General features: G+C 37.9%; 1 protein-coding gene across 2 annotated transcripts in view; it reads left to right on the plus strand.

The window, feature by feature from the left end:
- Positions 1-18,114, plus strand: part of LOC124434056 (protein unc-79 homolog) — a 42,470-nt gene that overhangs the window by 5,061 nt on the left and 19,295 nt on the right. For both annotated transcript variants that reach the window (XM_046983913.1, XM_046983915.1), the window contains exons 5-23: positions 280-519; positions 1,233-1,560; positions 1,815-2,012; positions 3,718-4,168; positions 5,472-5,560; positions 5,968-6,091; positions 6,408-6,626; positions 6,818-7,109; positions 7,763-7,843; positions 7,932-8,101; positions 8,476-8,624; positions 9,166-9,331; positions 10,028-10,481; positions 12,544-12,723; positions 13,254-13,422; positions 14,663-14,866; positions 16,021-16,243; positions 16,615-16,894; positions 17,474-17,681. In XM_046983913.1, the coding sequence (XP_046839869.1) occupies positions 280-519; positions 1,233-1,560; positions 1,815-2,012; positions 3,718-4,168; positions 5,472-5,560; positions 5,968-6,091; positions 6,408-6,626; positions 6,818-7,109; positions 7,763-7,843; positions 7,932-8,101; positions 8,476-8,624; positions 9,166-9,331; positions 10,028-10,481; positions 12,544-12,723; positions 13,254-13,422; positions 14,663-14,866; positions 16,021-16,243; positions 16,615-16,894; positions 17,474-17,681 (4,225 nt within the window). The remainder of the gene's footprint in view (positions 1-279; positions 520-1,232; positions 1,561-1,814; positions 2,013-3,717; positions 4,169-5,471; positions 5,561-5,967; positions 6,092-6,407; positions 6,627-6,817; positions 7,110-7,762; positions 7,844-7,931; positions 8,102-8,475; positions 8,625-9,165; positions 9,332-10,027; positions 10,482-12,543; positions 12,724-13,253; positions 13,423-14,662; positions 14,867-16,020; positions 16,244-16,614; positions 16,895-17,473; positions 17,682-18,114) is intronic.

Here is an 18,114-nt window from a genome sequence, read left to right on the forward strand (position 1 = left end):
CAAAGAATCCATCACGTTTTTCACACAATCGTTTATTGGTGAAACCATTTTCTCCAAAATAGTTATTCCTAAAACCTTAAACCCCGAGATTGGGCATCTCAAAAATTAGAAAAAAATCCCGATACTTTAAAAAATTTCGAGTTCATGGGATACATTCCCTACGTAGTAAGGCATCTCTATTCATTAGGAACAATATGATAAATATACTGAGACTTTGATTCTTGCATTCAACAGTGTTAACGCTTGATTAGTCTAATCTTCGAACACTTATAACCACAGGAAATTTTTCAAGTGGCGATAACAGTGACAGCCACTTCGCGTTGTCTTGCTCTTCTCTCATAATGTCCGTCTTGTTGTGCTGTAACGATCCCAAAGAACACGCCAAATTCCTGGAAACAATGATGCGATTCAAAAAGAACGTTTGTCTCGACCTGCTCGCGGTTATGGCGTATGGACCGACGGAGGTTCTTCAACCGTCTGTGCAACTCTTGTTCCATTACTATCCCTCCATTGATGTTGGTGAGTACGCTAAACTATGCTTAGATCGATCTAGCTTAGGTTTTAACAATTCTCAACTGCTCATACTGTAAAAAAGACTTTTTGGAGATGAAAAAATATTTCTTTTTGTAGTTAGTCAGGTTGTTCTTTTTGTGAGTTCTAGCTTTTTCCGACACAGCACTTTTTTGAATGTTTTCATTGAATCTTACTTCAAAAATTTATGTCAACTAAAAATTTTTTATGTCATGTGAAAAGGGAAGCTGATTTGCTTTGCCTTACTTGACGTATTTTCCGGTAACTTTACACGATTTGATGTAAATGCCACTCTTTTCCGATCGGCTGTGTAGTATCTAACTATTTTAGTTCTTGCATGCAAAACATGTATTTCTATTTACCTCGAAACTTTGAGGAATGAGCTTTCAGAGTGTCTCGACTCTAACTCTATGTGAGATTTCTAACTAGCCATTCAAGCGTCTGTTTTTTTAGTATTTCGGGTTCGTGTTGTTGATGAATTGGAAACTGTGAACATGTGAACCATGTCAACTTTCAATACAGTTTTCGGAAAATTTCACTGATCGCATATTGCTAGAACTGTTCAAATAGTTTGTCTTAACAGATTCAAATTGGACAGGAATTCCATAGTCAAAGTGCCGCTATGTGTTCGCCATTTATATCCTTGAATTGTAAAATGATGTTTTGTGTATTGTCGTCAAAATCAATCTTGTCTATTTCAGCTTATATATTTTTCTCGTTTGCTGGAGCGATGGACGATACCCAGTTTTATTACGATGCCTGGAATAGTTCTCAGTGTGATGTACCCAGCTGTGTTGGAACATCGACAAAACTCTGCATCGATGCTCATTTTGCTTCCAGCGTGTGTGACACCGAACCTCCTGTTTTTCTTTGTGAGAAATGCGCGAATAGGGCAAGAGATCATTTCTTATTGGATATCATTCAGCCAATAGGAGAAGTGGCCGCTTCGTGTGAGAATAAGCCTTGCAAAGGTGACGACCGGACGGCAAAATATACGTGTTTTTCTGAAAGTTGTATCAAGAAACAAAGGTGAATTTCGATTTTTAATGCAGGTGAAAAATTGAAAATTAAGGAAAAATTGATCAGTTAAGACTTTTCATCATTTCATATCTGTTTTCTTCAAACTGCGTTTCAGAAAGAATGCAACCAAAACCATGAAAATTATTTTCGTGAGAAACGCTATTTTACTATTAATTATACTCAAAACTTCTTCAAAAACAGTAGATAAACGAGTAGTTATTAAATAATTGATGAACATTGTTTTGCTTTTCATGCAATTTCAGAAATCGACCGCTGGCTCAATGTCGTGTTTGCACTCGCATCAACCATGATGAGGGCGAGGGTCAATGTCACGTCGTCCAAGGGGCACTCCCCGATCCTTGGATTACCGAGGGCATGGAACAGACGTTTCTTGTCGATGCTATTGTTCGTTTGTTACAGCAAGCCCCTCCTAATGAGACAACTAGGTTGCGAAAAATCGGGTTAGTATTTCACATACTTGTTGAATTCTTTTCGCTGCCGCTAACTAAGCAAGAGTTTACATCCCTAGAAAGATACTCCTGTCCACAAGGCAAGGTTCATGTCACTTTTAAGGTTCTGCTGTTTCTGTAAAAGCTGTAATCATTTTGGACCGTCTTGTTTTGCCTGAGTCGATACTAAGAACAAAACATTTTTTGGAGACCTTCACCAACTATCCATGGAAACAATTTTCATCGACTTTTGATTGTTTTGTTGATCTTGAATGTAGGTTGTGTCTTCATAATCCCAACTTTGTCCTTCTCTCTTTTGTCAGGCATTTGAAACTTTTCTTTCAAAGATTTTGTAACAAAAATAGTTTCACACATAATAGGCCATCTTTATAAATTAAATTGATAGGCCATCTTTATAAATTAAATCTTCTGACTCGAAGGTAGTTTCTTGCCTTTGATGAACTACATTTTTATGATGGTTTCATTCTTATTTCAGCGAGTATTCTATAAAACCAATGTATCAATCGCCGCTTGTCTTCCCCCCGAAAATAGGTATATGTTTTCGAGCGACATGATAAGTCTCTTGCTGTTACGAATCTAAAATCGTTCAGCTTTTGTTTGAAAGTATTATATTAACTCCAGCTTCTTCCTGCGGTGTTGTGCCGTTTCAATAGTTGATAGCAATTTACGAACAAGTTGAATTCTCTTTCAATAAAACACAAAACAATCGGCACTACGTAGAAGGTAATCATTTTAATTCTAAACGTTTCGACAAGTGTTACATGTCATCATGCTGAATAAAATGTTTTCTTTATACGCAGTAGTGTCAATTGTTTTGTGTTTTACCAAAATAATTTTTGGCAGTTGTAATTTTTTCTAACAAACAATCTTCTCCAACATTTCTTCATCGTCTCTTTTATCTCTCCAACAGATTTATCTTTAGCATTTCCGCGTTTTGATTCATTCTTGCAAGCTTTTGTTTAATTACTTATAGAGGTTTCCTATCGAGATTTCTTCGTACTTTTACTATTTTGCTACTAAGGCCCATATCAAACGTCAAACTTTACATGTGCCGAATGCATTTAAAACAGAAGATAATGAGGAATTTTATTACATTTTCTATTATCTTTAATTCATTCGGCTCATATAAAGTCAGATGCTATCAATACTAGCTGTGATTTTTCTAATTGATTCAGATCTTTCATTGATGATGAAAGGAATCCGAACGTTTTTTGTTTGACGATTTAAATTCATAGTTTTATAAAATAAATGCATGAAATGAGCAGAAAATCTTACGAAGTAACTTCCTATGCTCCTCATTAATTTACAAAACTTTCATTAAAAATTGTCTTAAAAAGAGTAAATACTATGGTGAGTGGTCAAATGCTAACGTAATAGCTCTTAAAGAAACTGTTTAAGCCAGAACTGTTTTTTAAGCTAAAATGACACTATGCATTTCGGCAGACTACTCATCAGGTGTTCACCATAGTATTTACTCTTTATAATACAATTTTTAAATTTGTTACCACGACAGAGTCTCTGTTTTAGTACATAAAACTTTAATTGAAATGGCGTTTCTTTTTGCGAAGGTATGATTTCAACCCTGCCCCGGATATCATTTCATTGACAGCTAAATTGCCAAGGAAGTTCAAATTGACAATTTATTCTTTATTCGTGACTTTATGCGCTCACTGTTTATTTTATAATGCCTCCCTAGATACGATATCGAGCCAGATTTTGTGGAAATGTCAAGTGCTGAGAACGGTCAACAAATCACCACGGACGATATGAACAGAGAGCTGTTGCTTAGTCGTTTTGGCGTATGGCTTTTAGCGTCTCAATGCCGCACGGTTTCGTTGTGCAAGAGCGAGGAAAGGCTTGGCTACCTGATCTCAGTCGTTTTCGATTGGATGACGGCAACTGCTGACATTGGAGATAAAGGAGTGCGGGCGAAGATCGAGACTTTAAAAAAGGAGTATATCAGTAATTGGTTGAATAACGTGAAGAAAGCAAACTTCGAGTTGTACTGTACGTGTTTGTCTCCCGATCCCCCGTCGTATGTTCAAATGCAAGAAACGACAGATATGCTGTCGGATAGTATCAGATTGTTGAAGGAGGGTTTATACAGGATTTGCTGTCTGATTCCGTACAATCTGATTCCGCAAGAGGTGAGTGAGATTTACGGGAAACTATGACCATCAAATACTCGGTTTTGGGCTGATTATCAAACGTCTTGTACAGAACGAAAAGTGAAAAGTTTTTTGACGTTTCGACGGTCTGCTCTAAAAATATGTCCCGAGAGGAACGGTTTGTGTATTTCGTTTTCGTGACGACGGTTTTTACCTCAAAACGTTAAGAAACTTTTGGAACGATTTCTTTTTTACTGACAAAACTAGAAAAGTGAAAGCCAGCCTGTACAAAACAGCAAGGACGAGAAAGAAAGCAAGCTTCGTTTCAGGTCAAATAATGCATTTTATAAACCTTTTATCAACCTCGCTTGCTTGGTCTTTACTGAGAAAGATCTGGTTTTTTTTGTATAAACCTCGCTCTACGGGCTCGGTCTGTACAAAAAAACTTCTGCCGATATTTCTCCGTAAAGACCTCGAGCTCGGTCAATAAGGGCTTAATATTACTGTTTGCAAAAGCAGTCGTACACGAGTAAAGTAAATTCAAAATGCTCAAACAAGTTGCCGATTATAATTTGTCTTGTGCGTAGGCGAAGGAAGATGGATGATTGTTTCTCGGAACTTTGCGTACACTTTGTTGTGACATTAAACTTGATAAATTTTTGCTGTTTTGATATTACTGTTTTGAACGGTTTGAAGTCTTCAGATTAGTACCAACGTGCTATTCACTGGAACTAAAAGCGCTCTGTGATTTTGCCACTCGGTATCCTCAAAGGAAATGTACGTAATCAGTCTCTGGATCAAAACAGTTTTCGACACAATTTTTGCATGCGAACTTGTTGGATGGTTTTTCCGTTATATGGTTTTGGAACGTTAGCCGCGCGAAAAAGTTTGTTACAAAAATAAATAACTTCTTTGTTATCGTAAGTTGATGTCAATAAAGGTGATCTTGCAACGAGATATAGCAACTAATCGCCATGCAACAATCGGATGTCTGAGTACCGTGTCAAAGACGCCATCTTGAAGGTTGAAAAAGTCAAAACTCTCAATCGAAAAGCATAAAGAAAGTTTGAGAAATCAATACTATCAAACATTTTAAAGACAAACCTAGACTTACAACTGTGCAACGGTATATCAATGCAAGAAAAGCAGATTTTGGTTGCAAATATCGTCAGTTTTTCGATCTTTCAAGATGGCGACTTGCCTCACTCGTAATTTAGAATTTCGGATTCAGGTATATACTGGAGTTCTTGGTCAATGCTGAAGAAGGATGCCTGTAAAGTTTGGTAATATCCATGATAGAGAGCGCAAAAACACTAAACAATATTATTATTATCATTCCAAGGTATGGGAACGAATTATGCCTGAGTGGATGAACGCGATAAGAAGTGGCGTCCCGCCTGAACGTCTTCGGGAGTTCAAGAGCCTGCTGAGGTAGAAACATTTACGGACTTTCGTGGTTGAGGGTGGTGAGGTTGCACAGGTGCTAGTACCCTCCTAAAATACAATTTGTCACCTTCCCCATTGAAATACGTAACACCACGACATGTTTCGCGCATATTGCATTTTATTTAACCTTGCATTTGAACTGGGATTTTGTTTTGCTCGTCTATGTTGATTAATATTTTAACTTATAGAATTTTGTGTAAAGTCTAGCCAAATCAGGTGTAAATAGAGTTCGAAGAATTTTTCGGTTTGTGTACTACATATGTTATCCGGTAGAATGAGAAAAAACAGCATTTAACATTCTCTTTTGTCCCTCGTGATTCTGTCGTGGGCTTGTCTTGGCAAATCGAACTTCGTACGTGTTTTTTTCTTTGATTTTTTTTATTTCCTTTCAGCGATCTGTTTGACCCGGTAGTATCGCCATTCAAAGTCTCGATGGACGTTGTCATGGCGTTTATCAAGAACGGATTTGAATCCGGTTCAGAAAGTTTGCAAAGACAGACACTCACGTGGTTGCAGGTTTGTAGGGCTCACGGAATATGCATCCAGTGTGATAATACATGCGAATTCTTTACGATAGTCGGTCGGATGAGCTTAAATACTCCCCCCGTTCTCAACTTTGCAACATATAATGTAGGAGGTAGAGATTAAGCTCATCAGACCAATAATAGGCGTTTATCTAACGTTTCTTCTTTGCTTTGACGATTTTGAAAAATCTAACACTAATAATCTCGTGATATTATCTCGTGATATTCACGTTTATCGATAGATTTTCTCCCGGAAGACATGTGTGTTAGGACACTAATTATCGCATGATATCCACGTTCATCCATAGATCTTGTCCGAACTTGATATTATCATCAAGATTCACATGTTGGTGAACATGTTTCAACTGGCGATGGATTCGTTGCAACATCCGAGCATGGAGGACAGCGAACCCGCTTCGCCTGCAACGCAAGAAGAACACATAAACTCAGGCAGATGGTCTGCCGTTCTTGAAAATGACTCGACGCTTGCCTCGTACATCATGATGCTGGACATCATAGCGAAGCAGGTATATTGCTGTTTATGTTACGCATGCGTTAAATAAGGTCACACGTTTTCACTTTGACGCCACGCTTTTGTTGCGTTCCCTAAACACACTCAATTTGCGCATTAGAAACTATTTGCAATTTAACTAAACCAAACATCCACTAAACAATCTCTCAATTAATCTCTCAACTATCTATTGTGTTTTTAATTTAGATAAAACTTCAGTACGAAGAAAGCGAACGTGTTTCGAACGCTTTGGAAAGGCAGGGCATCGTACGCCTTATGGAACGTATGTTGGATGTTCCTTGGGCGGGTTTTCACAACCACTCTGGACCATGTCGGCATTGCCAAATGACCGCTATGTGGTTTCAACTTGCGCATGCGCTGATGAATCGTGTCTTCTCCAAGAAGCTAGTAACCAATCTGGATGGCCTGGGACAAGAATTTGGCACTGTGGCGAAAAACAGCAGTAGTTTGGTACTGAACCGAAATTCACTACGAAGTGGTAAGAATAGCCTATCAAAATATCCCCCGGCTGTTTCTTACTACAATATTTGTTAGTGCACGTGACTGCCTGACTCTCGGTTTCCCAATTCATCAAATTGCTTAAATTTTTGCCTAATAAGGCATGAAGCAAGATTCAAAGACCAGAATGCTCTAATCTGATTGGCTTTTTCGACACAATCAATTGTGAATAGCATTAAAACATTCTTTTACCAACAATTAAAATTTCTTCAAAAATTGGGCAGATTTTTGGGAAATGCATTTGACGTGTTGAAAACAAGTGCAATTGCAGTCAATTTAGCAGCTGAGTGAGAAGTGAATAAAACTGAATAAGGTCTTTCAATTCTAATTACACAATTGATATTTTGATCGGTATGTCAAATAACAAGCAATGATACATTTCAATTTTACATTTAATATCTTCAAAATGCTTCAAAATGTTATCGTCAAGCTTCAGAGCTTTGGGTATGTTAATATACAGCGCATATTATTCTCAATTATTCCTTGTTCGTCAAACTGATAAGAATTCAAAAATTTATGACATTTGGCCTTCGTATGAGAGTCATTTTAACTCGCCCTCGTTACTGTTCATATAATATGGTGATTAAAAGTTTTCGCCCTTTGTGTTTCCTATTGTAATCCCTATTTACCTAGAAAAGAACAATTTTCGAGACGAAAGAAATGCCGAAGACGTCGTGTTGGAACAAAGCGATGGATCTAAATCAAACGGACCAGGTGAATGGATAAATTAAATCTTGATTCCTGTGAAGGGGTTTTTCTATTGGAAAGTTCTGACATCTTATGATCGTAAATTTTGATGTAGGTGACGACTCTAATTCACAAATGACTGACAGTGTTTTCGATACTGGTGACAGTGTGGGCAACACCAGGGGATCAGTGAGGTCATCTTGGGAAAGTTCTGGATCGGCTTTGTCTTTCGAAAGTGCTGCAGAACGGGGTCCTCATATCCGATTTTTACTTGGAGTTTTAAAAGTAGGTTTGATTTATCACGAGAAAGTTTTCGAGGTACTACGAACATAATCTTCGACATCAACTGACTCGATGAGTATACTGATAGTTATAATATCGGATCAGAATTTATTTTAGTTATTTTAGTCAAGATCAAGGTTGGCGGGAAGGTTATCACACAATAGAACGAGGATTTAGTTTAGTATTTTAGCAGTCGATAGGAAGGTTGGCAGGTGGGTTATTACACAATAAGATGAAGATTTAGTTAAGTATTTTAACATTCAATTTGACGGGTGGGTTAATACACCATAAGACCAGGATTTGATGTAGTAATATAGCAGTCGGTTTCAACATCGGATCATTTGTGATGTTGTGTGTCATAAAACATTTATTTTTAGGAATTACCCAAACAAGAAGATTTAGTTGTCATCTTGCATTTGGTAAAATGTTTAAATGTTATGTGTCTTCGTGCTGACTATTTGAGAATCGCTGCGGAGGAAGATCTAGATATTCTATCCTACTTACAAGAAGCATTCCTTGTTCCAAAGTATGTATGTGCGAAACTTGTTGTCAGGGTCCTTCTATTTTTGATTTTAGTGGCCCGGAGTTGCTATGAAAAGCACTGTATCTGCAGAAACATGTTTTTTTTTCGTTGTTTTTTCATTGACTTGTTAAGAAATCACTTTTGTTAAATGACTTATTTAGAGCTATTTAGCAAACACGGCAAACGGTCATTGAGTATGACACTAGTTAATTTGAGAGGGGCGTTTTTTCATACATTCTTTCGTGTACGACTGCTTTCTTTCTTCTTCTCCCAAATTAACGTTATATAGCGTCCAATCCGAAGAAAGCATGTGGTGTTTGCTAAATTTCTCTCTTGCATGTTGCGGAACGGGCGTCAAATTCAAACTCGATATTATCAACAGCATAAGCCTATTATGAACAAGACCTGTGTTCAAACAATTACGTTTTTGTCTTTGAGAACATTCCGTGTTGAAAGTTAACGAAGTTTGAGACGGTCATCGTAACTAATGTACACCGTGTTCGTGGAATATTGACTAAAAGATACATGTTTTCTCTTTACTCAGCCTTTGGCGTCTGTTGAAGTGTGATCGTTCAGAGTTGTGCGAGGTCTGTGTTCCGGTTCTGCTGCACTGCATTAGTCTTCCATGTGGTGCCGAGTCTCTTGTAAATGAGGTCAAGTCTACGTTTACCAACAAAGATTGGAGAGTAAGATTCGATGGTGTGTCAAAGGTACTTTTGGCAATGCGTATACCTATTTCTAATTAAGGCTAGCATGTTATAATCGAAGCGGTCATGTGGTACTGTCCCAAAAATTTCAAAAAATATAAATACTATTTAAGTGACTTTTAATGAATGGTTTCCTCTATTGGGCGATCGCCGTCACCTTTTCCAACTAGGTCCCAAACTAATATTTCATTATTTTGAAACTGTATCAAAGGTCAGCTAAAGTACAGCACACATAATAAAATATATAATTAAATCTTATATTCGGAAACTTGTCGAAGTTTTCACTGATGTTTGTGCAGTCGGCAACAAACAGCAAAAATTTATGACTAATTTCGTCATTTTAATAAAGAGTCTGACATTTTCTACTATACCTGCATTGAAGATCAACCTCTATTTATGTGGATGCAGGGGAAATCTCTTAGGGAGACAAGTTTGACTGTATATTTTCCCGACCATTTTTGTGTTTGTGCCGTTTTTTCCTTAGTCTGCTTTTGGCCTTTTGACTATATACATAGAATTAATTGACATCACGTCCATTTAAAAATTGCCACGATTTAAAAACAATCTGCTGAATATGAACTTCATCCCGAAACTTTGTTTGTAAGGCAAATGTATTGTAAAATCAATCCTGGTTTTTTGTACTTCATGTCAATATAATCAAAGACATTTCGCACGAATTTGTTTAATTCGCCATTTTAGGTTGTCGTTGTTGCGCGTTACGTACAAAAAGACATCCTCGGTAACGATCTAGCAAGATCGGCACTTGCGCTCAGTTTTGCCTATCTCGTGGGCTCACTGGAAGATCTCTCGAACTCAGTCTCCCTACACGTGGCTGTCATGCTAGAGACTATACATCCGAACTGTTTAGTGGTCGTGTACGACAGCTTAATAAGCCAGTTCGACAAATTTCCTTCGGACCGTTTGTTGATCATCCACACTTTTCGGTTGCTTCATAATGCCTTGCCGAAATGTACTCCCTTGTCTGGGCATTTTTTCTTGAAACGATTCACACAGCTGTTTGTGGAGAAGACTTCGTTAGTTGCCAGCTCAAATCCTGCTCGTTCCACCCTGTCGCGACAAGCGAACATGAGTGATAAGTCGTCTATGTCAAACACTTCATCAATGGTCGAAACTTCTCGCAAAACAGGAAAAGGTATTGTGTTGAGCACCGTCACGCGATTCGTGCAGGTGCTTAAAGTGCCCTATCGGCAAAAACATTTGCGTATATTTAAACTTGGTGCGATGTCTAAAGTATCGATGAAAAGTTTTTTATTTTGGTCAAATCGTCTTTATGGCGGCTTAAAGTTGCTTTTGAGCGGACCTTGTCCGTCATGAAGTATTGGTCAAGCCAAATTCTAATGTCATCCAAGGTAGAGTTGGCTTATATATTTTGTATTGAGGAGTCCCTTTCATGACGTCACAAAATTAAGTCGTTCCAGATTTTTCGAAGGTCCTTTAAAAGGACCGTTTTTGCCAACTTTAGTCAGCCATAAAAGTGGAATGATTTTACAAACTTAAAAACTTTTTCACCATTTTGTTGGAAATCACATCTTAATTTATTATCGCAATTAATAATTTTTGCTTAAAGGGACAGTTTAAATGCCCTTGAAGAGTCTTTGAGTTGATAAATCAATATTTACCCTTTCACATACGGTATCCACTCTAATATTTACTTATAAGTGAGTATAACATGAGCATATAGAGCATGTATTTAGAATCGTTGGTGTGCCAGGCTGCCCAACAGGTATGCTTTGTCGAGCAATATTAAGCAGATATGCTTTGTCGAGCAATAATATTCCTCGAAAAATCGGGTAAATGTGTTAGAATTTGTTAGAATCATCAAAGCAGTGGTGTTAGCCAGCCCGAAATTTTGTTCGTTCTATGTAAATTTTTCGGTGCTCACTGTAATAATAATAGATTTCTAAACAAAATGAGTGATACTAGTGATTAAAATTTACATAGCATGAACAAATTTGTGGCTGGCTTCGCCACTCCATTAAAGATCGAAAATGTGTCGACCTTTGCTCCAAAAAATATTAGCTGGTACACGCCTATGTATGGGACATGTATTGTAAACGACGTTTATACAATAACTTTTGCAAAACTCGTGCTCTGATTGGTCGATGCCCGTGTTTGGAACTTGCCTTCCACTGGGCCATCCAAACACGGAAATTCAAATAACTGTCGCGATTCTGGTCATAAGAATTTCGAACATGCCTGAAAACCATGACGATTTCATTCAAAAGTGACTTGGAGTATATTTCAGGCAATGTAATATTTAACTTAAATCAAGATTGGTGATTTTTCTAAACTTTTAAAATCAATAACCTCACTGTAAAAATATGTACGTTTTCGTGTTTTTTTTTGTTTTACTTTGTTTTTTACTACTAAATTTTATTTCGCCTGGGAGAATTTTTCTTTCATATTTTAGCTTATTTAAATGAAGCTTACAACACTTCCCTCTTGTTCTTCTTTAATAAAACAATTACTAAACTCTTTCAAGTGTTTATATGGCCTGATCCAAACACAGGGAATTTTCCTTGCGATGCAAAGCGGTGCGGTTTTCTTAACTCACGCTTAAATCCCACGTGTTTGGATCCGGCCATCCAAACACGGAAACCCCTTAAGGCCGAGACACACTATCGCTGTCGCTAGGTCGTTACCACTCAGCGACATAACGACATAGCGATGTAAAAATGATGTAAAGACACACTGTCGCTGGTCAAATTTCGATGGCATTATATGGTTTTCGCGGTTTCTCTCAAACATAGCGACTAACGAAGCATTACGCGCTACTTTGTTAGCTATAATTTTAAACGAATTGAGGAAGATGAGACTAAAAGACGTCAACGTAGGAGCTGCAATAGACGCTGGTTGTTTCGTGATATCAATATATCTGTATGATCCCATACATTTGCTTTGACTTTTTCATTCTTATAATCCTTTAAAGTCATGTCATAAAGGACAGGATACATAAGAAAACTATTTATTCAAGCTTCTTTGGAAGACACCATTTTGAATTTTGTCTCAGCGACGTAGCGATTCCGTGTGCTCCAGCGAATTCGCAGGCGATGTTGAAAAGGCACAGTGACAAGGCTTGTCGCTTTGTGGGAACGACCAAGCGACTGCGATAGTGTGTCTCGGCCTTTAGTGATTCTGAGTAGTATATAGGACACATGTTTTGTAATGCTAACCTTTGCTCGATTTTCTCACAGGTACTACTGGTGCGAATCAACGTTTGACATCTTTCTCATCGACCAGCAGTAGCATAACGATATGCCCTGATGCAGGTCGTGTAGGGCGATCCAATTCGCTACCGACCAATCGTTGCGGCTATTCTCTAAACTTTGAACGATCCTGTGTGTCGCGACAATTTTCCAGTCCGCTGGAAGGAGGTAGGATGTTGTTGACAGCGAAAGCTCTGTTGATACCTTGACATCATGGCCGTTAAACCTCTCCTTTTGTACAGTTCTGAATTGAAATTTAAAAAAGTTTACTACGTTTGACCATGAAATTAGCTAGAACTAGCGCATGCGAATTCCCATAAACGTACAACGAGGAGGAAGAGTACAAGTTACGTGGATAGTGGCCAGTAGAATATTCGTTTCCTCCGTTGAAAGTTATCCGTGGAAAATGTGAAGCTTACTGTAATGATTGTGTTGTTCAAAATGTCTCTGATTAAGCTTACTATCATGTTTTTATATGTATATCATTGTCCAGTTTTGTGGAGTCCTGAGTAAGACTGTTGCTCCTAGCGCTATTAATCGTCATAGTGAAGTGAGGTTGTCGAAATGTCTATCTCCATCAACACCAACAGTCGTTCTCCGGACCACACTAACCTGAGCGAACGTTACAAACAACTCGCTTTTAGTCAGATTTCCCCTTCGCTAAATGTGCTCAGATGAAAATGTTGCCACTTTTTCAGATACAAAACGATATAAATTCGACCTGTCCCAAATTGAATCAGTAGACCAAATGTTACAGGGCGCAAAAATGGCGGCACAAGGCTATCTATCACCTGTCGCTGAAGAAAATTTGGATGGCACAGGTAGAGAAGCGACCCAGTTAGAAAAAGATGGGAAAATGTACGAAAGGTACGGTGGCTTTGTAGTTCAGTTGGGCTGGTGCTTTTTACCGAATTTATTGTGAACCGTAGCCGTTGATTTTTATCTTTAGCTCTGGTGCGCTATAGATTGCTTGATTTGCTTCATTTTGTCTAGAAAGTTCAGTCATGACTATCTTCATAAGCTCTTTTCAAACCATTCTTATTACTCAGAAATATCTGATGGATGAAACAGGTAGACTTAAGAGTACAAAGGAGGTTGACTTCAAAATACAAGAATAGCTTTTGTAACAAAGATGAAGGAAAGTTGAAATAGAAAAGAGGTAGTCTTTCAAATAAGAAGATAGGCACACTTCATTCATTGTTAATAACATTAAACTTTAAGATAGTGTTTTCTTAGCTATTGCATTGTGAAGACAATTAAAAATGACATAACTTCTTCTATAGAATTGTGTTGTTTGATTTCTTTTTAGAATTATGAAACTTTTCTTCAATGTGCAAATGACATCGTTTTGATATCACATTGTATGATTTTTGTTGACAGTTACGTTGCGTTAAAATATCGAACTTTGGCATATTTACAAATATTCATCCACACACGTATTCTGTAAACTGTTGTATTTGCGCATAAAATGTTCTTGCTATGTAGAAAATTGATGATCTTAAATGTACTATTATTGTTTAAGAAGTATAATGACGATGTTATTTGGCTAAAGAATAAAGTCCTTAAAAGGAGTCGTGGTGTTGATGTTGACTGACGTTTAAACAACCGTAGCGGCAGTCATCTTCAGAGTCAGTCATCTTCAGTCTTGATTCTGAAGATGACTTCCGCTACGGTTGTTGAAACCTCAGTCAACATCAACACCAACAATTCTTCTCAGGACTCTACAAACATGTAACGATACTCCCGGGTTCAAACCATTAATTTTATAAAGAATGAAGTTAAATATCTTTGGCAAAAAACGAAACAAGGCAATTCTACTGAAGAGGTTTATAAAGTCATTTTTTTATATTTTCTTTACAAAACAATGAAACAAATTTGTGATAAATTTACCAGTCGTAAACACTTTAAAAGAGGTCGAAAATGAAAGTAAGGCAGATTTCATAAAGCTAGACTCACAAATGAAAGTACGGTAATTTTCAAAATAGAAGAAAGGTAGAGTGTAAAGTATTAGAAGTACTAGGTGGGTACTACTCAAAGAAAAGTGAGAGTGACGTCATGCATGAAATGAAAAAACATCAATAACAAATTTTGTAATTTCCGTTTCTAGAACATCATCTCGCACACTTGACGATGAAGTGACTCATCAATTGGTGACGTTGCTGTGTGAGTTCATGAGCAACCCAAGGAACGATAACGAATTTGGACGCACCCAAGAATACGTCATCAGTCAAATCAAACATCATGTTGGATTGCAGATGGGATACAACGTCACTGCGATTGGCGAGTTCACCGGAAGTCCACGAAAACTGAGGTATACTATCTGAGTTTATAAAATAAACACAACGCATGCACTGTATAGTTGTGTTTGCATTAACCTGTGCAAAACAGATCTATGCTAAACCAATCAAATCAATCAATCAATCAAAGAGAATTTGCACATCAATTTGTTTTAAATTTGTCATTTTTCGCGTTATTGTTATTTTATAAATGAAATAAAAGAAGTTTTTTTCTGTTTGATTCTTATGCCAACCTCAACCTGGACCTTCGGTCTCGGGCTTGCACTGATCTGCTCTCGAGTTCTCCCAACAGTCTGCTCGGTTTTCATAAGCCTGTGCAAACACAGTAAACATGTTTTATTTCTTAATTTAGACTTAACTATGAACAGAGGTAGCATTTGATCTCAATACATTTTGTCACAGTGTCGAACCTAATGTTTCATATACAAACATTTCCATGAAATGATAACCAACACGTAGGCTTTGATAGACTCGCATCATAAAGCGGAAGTAAAATGTAGCAGAAAGTAGCTAAATCATGATTTGCATATATTAAACACCAACCTGCAACTTCGATCTCACATCATGTTTGTATGCATTGAGTGAATCGTGAATACGGTTGATTGGCAAATAATTATGAAAAAATTGTTCCTCGTGAAGAATACATTCTTAGCATGTATGCTCAATGGCGCTTTACATACACAAAACATCTCCTTAACACACAACCAATGACCTCGAACCCAATCTACTAGATACCTGACTCCGCAAAAATTCTATAGTTCCGAGTGAGGCAAGCCGCCATCTTGAAAGGTGGCAACATGATGATGTTTACGACTAATATCAACTTTTTCAGAGTTGAGATACAGTTGCAAAGTTGATAGTCTAGGTTTAATTTTTAAAATTTTAGATAGGATTGGGTTTTAAACCTTCTTTTAGCTTATTTTTTATTTTGAGTTTTGCTTTATGCCACCTTTCAAGATGGCGTCCTTGCCTCACCTTGCACGGTAGTTTGAAATCTAGAGGATCGGTGTGTAAATATTGCGCACAGCGCACAAAAATGCCTTACCTCCTAAAAAACTCGATATTGGGCCATGGAAAAATAGATTGTTGTATTGCAAAGCAGTAAACCCTTCAGAAGTTCATGTAAATTTTATCATAAATATTACTACATGTTTTGTGTATGATTCAGGTCCACTCCTGTCTTCAGTGCGTTCATCTCCAGTATTCCACAAGTGTTGGATAAAAATCCAGATTGGGGAAAGGAGGTACTACCCCTTACCTTGCAATTGCTGCTGTTTTGTCCTGCTCCCGAAGTCGTCAACAAGAGTCGAAAGCCGAATTACACCTTAGGCATTTTAGACGTCAATGTCCGACACTCCTGGCTTGTGACGCTGTTAATATACTTATACAAGGTGAGAACTGCCGTAAGAAACCGCATCGTGATGTCACTGGGCCTTGTTTAACTAGCACCGCCATCGAATAAGCGTGTGCATGGAAAACACGTGAATAACATACGGGAGGTCTCGTGCACATGTTTTCGCACCGTTTCTTTTCTATTGACCATGTTTATTGCGTTGTTTATTGCTGCGCCCAGTGACATAGCCAGAACGGGGCCCGGGAGTGTAATTCTTGGCTCTCATAAAATATCATATTTTATTTACATTGCATTGCGTGAACGACAGCCCTGACCCCCCACCTTTTCCCCTTTAACTGCCCCTCCCTCTCCATGCGAAATCCTGGCATAGCCTTATAAAAACGAGATCTAATTCAGTTAATTTTTTAGTACGACATCGGTACTCACAAAGAACTGACAAAAAATCTCATTCAAATTGTCATGAACACCATTAACGTTCAAAATCACGAGTGCTCAGACGAGTATGCTCAGAAAGTCGGCCGAAGTTTATCGGGCGTCGATGACAACACCAACTCTACCTCACAACAAAGGAAGCAGCCGACAGTACGACGTGGTACATTGGCCGCAATCTTTGGAACAGGAGAAAGTGAATCTGCAGCGGCTCCCTCACCAGCAGAAAGCGAACTTGTCATTGGAGTTAGGCGAAAAGGTAAGCGCTGTTACTGGCACTTGTCGACGTAATTCCTCCAGTTTCGTAAGGTTTTGATGGCGGTCTTTGAGAAGCCTGTACGCAGGCTATCTTCTCAAGCTCGCCCGATCTTTCGAACATAAATAAGGCTATCCGTGTTAAAATTCTTAAAAAGGCGATTGTCGTATGATACGTTGATAATTTCGTACTATAATTTTGTCGAATTGAAGGAACATTGTTGACAGCGGAGCTAGCCGAATTGACTTGCTCTGGATTTGAGGCTGGATTAAGCTTGGAGATTAGTTGACTTTTAAGTTGAGTTTATTAATCTCAATCTTAACGTCCATGGCATTTCTGGACATTCTATTTTGCAAACGTTAAAGCAATGGTTATTCACAACAACTTGGAACAGGAGCGAAAAGAGGCATTGAAGAGGCAAATGAAAAAAGTTGTGGGGTTAGATTGCACCTCTGGGGAATTCCTTACAGCGCTCTCGGATTAATTTAACTTTATTCTTTCGATTGTCAATTGTAGATATCTCCTGGTTTTTACGTCAATGCCAACTTATTAATGCTATCTAATGTTTTGCTTTGTTTATAGAACTTGAGCTGCGATCATCTAGCGTCAGTTCGCTGCTGGCTCAGAGTGTCAATTCAGACTCGGCATCGTTCGGTATAGATCAGTTGATGTATAATCTAAACAAGCAGTCGATTAACGGAGAGGATGAACAGGAAACGACGGTCGGGTCTAGTATAACCAACGAGGACACATTACAGTCGACACCATCTTCCACAGATCAATTTAAAAAGTAAGTTGGGCGTCCCTTTATCTTCCCGTATCTTTGACAGTTAGTATTATACCAGAAACTTTTTAGGATTGCGTAACATTCAAATTATGTACATTTTGCACAAACCCGCGACTGCGCATGTGTTACGGTTTTGTTCATTATATAAACATGGTGGCTTGCGAGAAGATGTACAGAAATTTCAATAGCTTTATCACGCTTTAGGATTTTATCTGAACAGCAACCTGGTAAAAGTCAAGATTTTCAAAACTCAAACTAGTTAACTTTAATATAATGACAGAAAAATACAAATAATACAAATTGTTTCAAACTGTGCGACATCATTTATCATTTATACGATATGAAAGAAAACACCAATACAGTACATTGGTAATAGCTATAGTGAAATGTTTGACGATTACAATTTGTTTACAAATATCATAATATGACTGAGTAT

The sequence above is a fragment of the Xenia sp. Carnegie-2017 genome, unplaced genomic scaffold, assembly GCF_021976095.1.
Source record: "Xenia sp. Carnegie-2017 unplaced genomic scaffold, XeniaSp_v1 HiC_scaffold_14, whole genome shotgun sequence".
NCBI classification, from domain to species: Eukaryota; Metazoa; Cnidaria; class Anthozoa; order Malacalcyonacea; family Xeniidae; genus Xenia; species Xenia sp. Carnegie-2017.